The 7,139-nt window shown below is 50.6% G+C and overlaps 1 protein-coding gene across 4 annotated transcripts in view; it reads left to right on the top strand.

The window, feature by feature from the left end:
• Positions 1-417: 417 nt before the first annotated feature.
• Positions 418-7,139, top strand: part of LOC134358324 (SH2 domain-containing adapter protein F-like) — a 257,415-nt gene continuing 250,693 nt past the window's right edge. For 3 of the 4 annotated variants that reach the window (XM_063070438.1, XM_063070437.1, XM_063070435.1), the window contains exon 1: positions 418-815. In XM_063070438.1, the coding sequence (XP_062926508.1) occupies positions 474-815 (342 nt within the window). In that variant the 5' untranslated portion in view covers positions 418-473. The remainder of the gene's footprint in view (positions 816-7,139) is intronic. The other variant, XM_063070436.1, reaches the window with a different exon arrangement.

Genomic DNA, 7,139 nt, shown 5'->3' with positions numbered 1-7,139 from the left:
CTCCACTTCCCCTCCCTCACTCCATTTCTCTCTCCATAACCTCCACTTCACTTCCCCATCCATCGACTTTTTCCTCCAGCCCTCCATCCTTTCTCTTCCCTCTATCCCTCCACTTCCCTCTATCCCGCTAGTTCCCTTCATCCCTCCACTTCCTCCTCCATCCCTCCTCCCCTATCCCTCATTGCCTTTCCCATCCCTCATTTCCCTCCCCATCCCTCATTGCCCTCCCCATCCCTCATTGTCCTCCCCATCCCTCATTGCCCTCCCCATCCCTCATTGCCTTCCCCATCCCTCATTTCCCTCCCCATCCCTCACTGCCCTCCCCATCCCTCAGTCGGCTGTAAGGAGCCGCTCGGCCTGCAGGCGGCGCCGGCGGCCCCGCTGCCCCCGCCGCCCGTGTGCGAGGATCGGCGGCGCCAGTCGGCGGAGGCTCCGACGGGACCGGCCGGGCAGAGCGATGCGCGGCTGCAGCGATGGCCAAATGGTTCAAGGAGCACTTGATCTTCAAGAGCAACAAGGGTCCTCCGCAGCCCCCCAAACCCGACTACCGACTGCGCTCGGCCGGGCAGCCCGACATCCTGGCCGCTTACAAGCTGCAGAAAGAGCGGGACTTCGAGGACCCTTACACCGGCTCCCGGGGCTGCGGCGCTCCGGCTCCGGGCTGCGGTGCCAGCTCTTGCCCGCTCCCCAACCCCGTCAAGAAAGGCGCCGCCGAGGTCAGGTACATCTCGCCGAAACACCGGCTCATCAAAGTAGAAAACCCCGAGAAAAACTGCGGTAAATCGCCCGGATCCCCCGAGGATCAACAGGGCAAGGTGAGTGACCGAGACCCCGAAACGTCCCGCTCTTCAGCCCGCACTCCAGGCAGCGCCGGGGCTCTCGGCACACTTCGCCTTTCGGCAGATAAACATCGGGATTTCACACTTTTCCGCTTAAAGAATAGCACTTTCAAGACGCAGAGTGTTTACTGCGAAGTAGTTACTTTGTTTCTTAAAATATCTTCCTGGAAAGATATTTTCAGATACAAAGTACCTCCGCAAAATAAGCCCGCTGTGTTTTGAAGGATACTTTGTTGCTGATGAGGTTGTTATGTTTCTGTGACTCAGCGGGCGCCTCTTTCTCTTCAGAATTAGCTTGCGAATTGACACCTTGGTTTCTTAAGCTTTGATTTTTTAAGCTTAGATTTTTCGGTTGGAGTTTCAAATGCTCGCTCAGATCCCAGAGACTGACCGAGGGAGGGATTCCCCGATTCGGAGAAGACATCCTGTGCTGCTGTTTGCTCCGACTGGGGGAATTCTGAGGTCTTGATTAGCCTTTCTTTTTTTTATATAAAAACGGGGTGTTTTATAATGACTTCTTCGCTTGTGTGATGTTGCTTGTGTATGAATTAGTTGCAAAGTTACGTACATCACAACAATGGCGGTAATGCGTTTTGGCATGATGAGAAAGGCGCTACAGAAACGTACGTCCTCGGGTGAAATAAAGGTTCCTGTTCGCTTCTCGCTTTTTAAACGTTGTTTTGATTCACTTCACCTGGAAAGAGGAGTTAATAGACACAGGAGATTCTGCAGATGCTGGAAGTCCAGAGCAACAAACACAAAATTGCTGGAGGAGCTCAGGTCAGGCAACATCTATGGCAGAGAATAAACAGTCGATGTTCTGCTCAAGAGGAATTAATAGTCTGCCCCACCCCCTCTCTTCACTTCTTCCTTCACAAAGTTCAAAGTAAATCTTTCTCCCTCCCCTACACATACACCCACTCTCTCTTGTACAACACATATATACACACACACCCATATAAACACTACACTCACTCCCGTACTAACACTCACACTTCCACACACTCCTCAGAGTTCCAGGTTAACCATGTCAGGGGAAGGGGCCACATTCTGAGACAGAGGGTCTCTGGGGAGGGCTGATGGTTGCAGTGTCACCAATTTAATATTGTCACTGCGAGTGAAGGGGGTGGGGAGTTTGGCACCATTCCTTTTGACAGATAAGATGTATTGCGGCCGACGCTGAGAGGTCTGAAATAGATTTCACCGCACCTAGGGAAGAGGGGAGAAAAGTAAACGATAGAGAGTGTGAATGAGGTACTGGTTTAGAGAGTGGGTTCAGATTCATCTGTTTATCACATGCACTTTGAGACATACAGTGAAATGTGCCATTTGGATTAACAGCCAGCACAACCTGAGGATGCGGTGGCTGCAAGTAACACACACAAAATGCTGAAGGAACTCGGCATATCAGACAACATCTGTGGAGAGGAATAAAGAGTTAATGTTTCTGGCTTCATCCCACTTCCTTTCCAGTCGTGGTGAAGGGTCTTGGCCTGAAACTGTGACTGTCTATTCCCCTCTGTAGACGCTGCCTGACCTGCTGAGCTCCTTTGTGTGTTACTCTGGATTTCCAGCATCTGCAGAAATCGCTTGTGTTTGTGTTGGTGGCAGGAGCAGCCACTCAGTGGGTCAAGTAGGACCACAATCTAGATGGGCTGAATGGACTTGAATAATAAATTTACCTTTTATGTAATACTTTGTTATTTCAAAGATAACATTCATTGTGAAATCGGTAGGTGTCTTCATCTTCATTTGTTTTATATCATAAGATCAATACACTGAGTTCTTGTGAATCTGTGTGTGTGTGTGTGTGTATTAGAAAGCCTATTCAAATGGGGAGTGAATCCACAAATGAGCTAGTATTTGCTGTACGTGATGCCTGCTTGGCACAAGGGATTCCGTACATGCTGAAAGTCCAGAGCAACACACACACACACACACACACACACACACACACACAATGCTGGAGATGCTGCCTGACCTGCTTATGAAGGGGAATGAACTGCTGGCATTTTGGGTGGAGACCCTTTATCAGCATCTGACTCAGTCTGAAGCTTTGACTGTCTCTTCCCCTCCATAGATGCTGCCTGACCTGCTGAGTTTCTCCAGCATCATTTTGCGTGTGATCGGTTATGGGGGGGGGGGGGTGAATGAACGTAGCGAGTGGCTTCATTACAGGGGAATAAGTCCTGATGAAGGGTCACAAACCAGAAATGTGGGCTGTCCATTTCCCTCTACAGAAGTGGCTTGGCTCACTGCGTATTTTGTCTTCCTCCTGAATCCAGCTTCAGTCTCTTACATCTCCATGAGGCAGTGATATTCGGGAGTCAGTGGGAGGGGGTGATGTCATTCAGTGATATTAGGGAGTCACTGGGAGGGAGTGATGTCATTCAGTGGTGATGTCAACAGCAGTGAAATTCGGGAGTCAGTGGGAGGGGGTGATGTCAACAGCAGTGATATTCGGGAGTCAGTGGGAGGGGGTGTTGTCAATAGCAGTGAAATTCGGGAGTCAGTGGGAGGGGGTGATGTCAACAGCAGTGATATTCGGGAGTCAGTGGGAGGGGGTGTTGTCAATAGCAGTGATATTCGGGAGTCAGTGGGAGGGGGAGTTGTCAATAGCAGTGATATTCGGGAGTCAATGGGAGGGGGTGATGTCAACAGCAGTGATATTCTGGAGTCAGTGGGAGGGGGTGTTGTCAATAGCAGTGATTTTCGGGAGTCAATGGGAGGGGGTGATGTCAACAGCAGTGATATTCGGGAGTCAGTGGGAGGGGGTGTTGTCAATAGCAGTGATATTCGGGAGTCAGTGGGAGGGGGTGATGTCAATAGCAGTGATATTCGGGAGTCAGTGGGAGGGGGTGATGTCAACAGCAGTGATATTCGGGATCAGTGGGAGGGGGTGTTGTCAATAGCAGTGATATTCGGGAGTCAGTGGGAGGGGGTGATGTCATTCAGTGGTGATGTCAATGGCAGTGATATTAGGGAGTGGTGTCAATGGGGGGGGGGAAGATGTCACACAGGAGTTTGTAGGGTAAACGTGCCTTATCCTTGGCATCCCCTCCCTCAATGACAGTTGATTACCAGCGCTTCTCTCCTCAAGATCACCCCCAAACCAGAACCTTTCTGTTTGTGACTGCAATCTTCAGTAAAGCTTTTGGTATGATGAGGTCTCCGGGGTAATACCTTCTCAAATAGACCAGTCCCTATCAAGAGAGCACTGTGCACAATTAAACTCTCTGTCGAAGCTGTGCTGATGATCCCCCACAAGCCCTGTTAACTGCGGCAATTAACCACCGTCCCTCACTCTTGGAGGAGGTTTCTGCCTTCCCCTCAGTGGTCAGTGCCAAGCTCTTGTCTTAAGCCACTGTGTTTTTTCCCTAAGCCTGCAGTGGTGCTCCTGGGGATTATTGTGCTTTTGTTTAAAGGTCGATTGTAAAGTCAGTTTTATGGGATCATATATAATGGACAGCCGCTCACAGACTGGCGCACTTTTGCTATTGTATTTAACGTAGGGCGATGGCATTGTGATCGTTAATCCTGTGGCGTGGAGCTTACTATCAGCTGTGGGAAGGCAGAGAGCAGTTACACAATAATGTGTGTCTGAGAGTGAATACATGCATCTGATGGACTGGCTAGGCATGAGTGTATCTGTACGTAGCACTATGCTACATTACCAGTGAGGATGGGTTTGTCACTGTACAAGATTAGGGTACGGTACTAGTGAAGAAAGTTGTATACTGGGGTACAGTACCTGTGGGATAGGTATAACACTGGGGTACAGTACTGATGGGGATAAGTCTGTCACTGTATAGCACTGGGGTACGGTACCAGTGGGGATGGGTCTGTCACTGTATAACACCAGGGTACAGTACCAGTGGGGATGGGTCTGTCACTGTATAACACTGGGGTGCGGTGCCGGTGCGGATGGGTCTGTCACTGTATAACTCTGGGGTACAATACCGGTGGGGATGGGTCTGTCACTGTATAACTCTGGGGTACAGTACCGGTGGGGACAGGTCTGTCACTGTAAAACACTGGGGTATAGTACCGGTGGGGACAGGTCTGTCACTGTATAACACCAGGTACAGTACCAGTGGGGACAGGTCTGTCACTGTATAACACTGGGGTACGGTACCGGTGGGGATGGGTCTGTCACTGTATAACACCGGGGTATAGTACCGGTGGGGACGGGTCTGTCACTGTATAACACCGGGTACAGTACCGGTGGGGACGGGTCTGTCACTGTATAACACTGGGGTACGGTACTGGTGGGGACGGGTCTGTCACTGTATAACACCGGGGTACGGTACCAGTGGAGACAGGTCTGTCACCGTATAACTCTGGGGTACAGTACCGGTGGGGATGGGTCTGTCACTGTATAACACCAGGGTACAGTACCAGTGGGGACGGGTCTGTCATTGTATAACACTGGGATACAGTACCGGTGGGGATGGGTCTGTCAGTGTATAACTCTGGGGTACAGTACCGGTGCGGACGGGTCTGTCACTGTATAACACCGGGGTACGGTACCGGTGGGGATGGGTCTGTCACTGTATAACACCGGGTACAGTACCGGTGGGGACGGGTCTGTCACTGTATAACACCGGGGTACGGTACCGGTGGGGACGGGTCTGTCACTGTATAACGCTGGGGTACAGTACCGGTGGGGATGGGTCTGTCACTGTATAATGCTGGGGTACAGTACCGGTGGGGATGGGTCTGTCACTGTATAACACCGGGTACAGTACCGGTGGGGATGGGTCTGTCACTGTATAACACTGGGGTATAGTACTGGTGGGGATGGGTCTGTCACTGTATAACACTGGGGTACAGTACTGGTGGGGATGGGTCTGTCACTGTATAACACTGGGGTATAGTACCGGTGGGGATGGGTCTGTCACTGTATAACACCGGGTACAGTACCGGTGGGGATGGGTCTGTCACTGTATAACACTGGGGTACAGTACCGGTGGGGATGGGTCTGTCACTGTATAACACCGGGGTATAGTACCGGTGGGGATGGGTCTGTCACTGTATAACACCGGGGTATAGTACCGGTGGGGATGGGTCTGTCACTGTATAACACCGGGGTATAGTACCAGTGGGGATGGGTCTGTCACTGTATAACACCAGGGTACAGTACCGGTGGGGACGGGTCTGTCACTGTATAACACCAGGGTACGGTACCGATGGGGACAGGTCTGCCATTGGTGTTGAAAGGAGCAGGTTAGAGTGATGAATTGAAAGCGTCTGACTAAACGATGGCAATAAAATGCTGGCTTTTATTAGCTACCTGCAGTGTGACGAGCTGGTGCCTTTCCTACTCCAGCTCTAATCCTCTCTCTCGTTCCTACCCTGGGATGTGGTTATGATTCAATGCTGAAATCTTCCCATTTAACATCATTACATTATTTATATCATTTTGAATAGCCTTTTAACTTATGCAATGGAGATGTTTGACATACAGATGTGTTGATTTGGTGAGGGGGCGGGAACGTGGGACTTGTGCTAACGGGCTCTAGGTGAAGCACTTCAAACCTGGAGCTCCTTGCCAAAGGGTTGTCCAGGGATCTTTCCCATTCTGTCTCATGCTCAGCGAATCTTTAAGGAAGAGCTTCAGATGGCACTGTAAGGGATTCTTTCCTGCCTGTTGTTGAAGTCTCCGGCCAGAGCAGAGTGAGCCTGTGAGAGTTTGAACAAGTGTCTGTCCGCTCTCCGTATCCTCTTCTGACTGGGCCCACCTCCATCCACACCCTCGTTGTCTCCACACTTCACAACTCCTGCATATTCCCAGTGGGCATCTTCTCCTGAGTTCAGCAGGATGGGGGCGAATCTCACTGAAATCACCTGAATACTGAAAGACCTGACCACTGGGGGTGGGGTCTCTGTATCTGTACTCTATGCACTTCAGAAGGATGAGGCTGGAGATTCTCATTAAAATGTATTGCATACTGAAAGTCCTGGATAGAGTGGATGTGGAGAGGATGTTTCTGTCAATGGGGGAGTCTAGGATCAGAGGGCACAGCCCCAGAATAGAGGGATATCCCTTTAGAACAGAGATGAGGAGGAGTTTTTTAGTTAGAGGGTGGTGAATCTGGAATTCATTGCCACAGATGGCTGTGGAGGCCAGGTTATTTAAAGTAGAGATTAGTGAGGGGTTTTAAGGGTTACAAGGAGACGGCAGGAGAATTTCAGTCATGATTGCCTGATTCTGCTCCTCTATTTCGTGGCCTTATTGTACCCTCTAAACGAGGCATCCAAAACTCGTGCACCTGAGCTCTTTTTAATCCAACTTCGCCC

Source organism: Mobula hypostoma, chromosome 18 (genome assembly GCF_963921235.1).
Source record: "Mobula hypostoma chromosome 18, sMobHyp1.1, whole genome shotgun sequence".
Classification (NCBI taxonomy): Eukaryota; Metazoa; Chordata; class Chondrichthyes; order Myliobatiformes; family Myliobatidae; genus Mobula; species Mobula hypostoma.
Note: the sequence above shows the minus strand (reverse complement) of the source record. Positions and strands in the feature narration are given on the sequence as shown.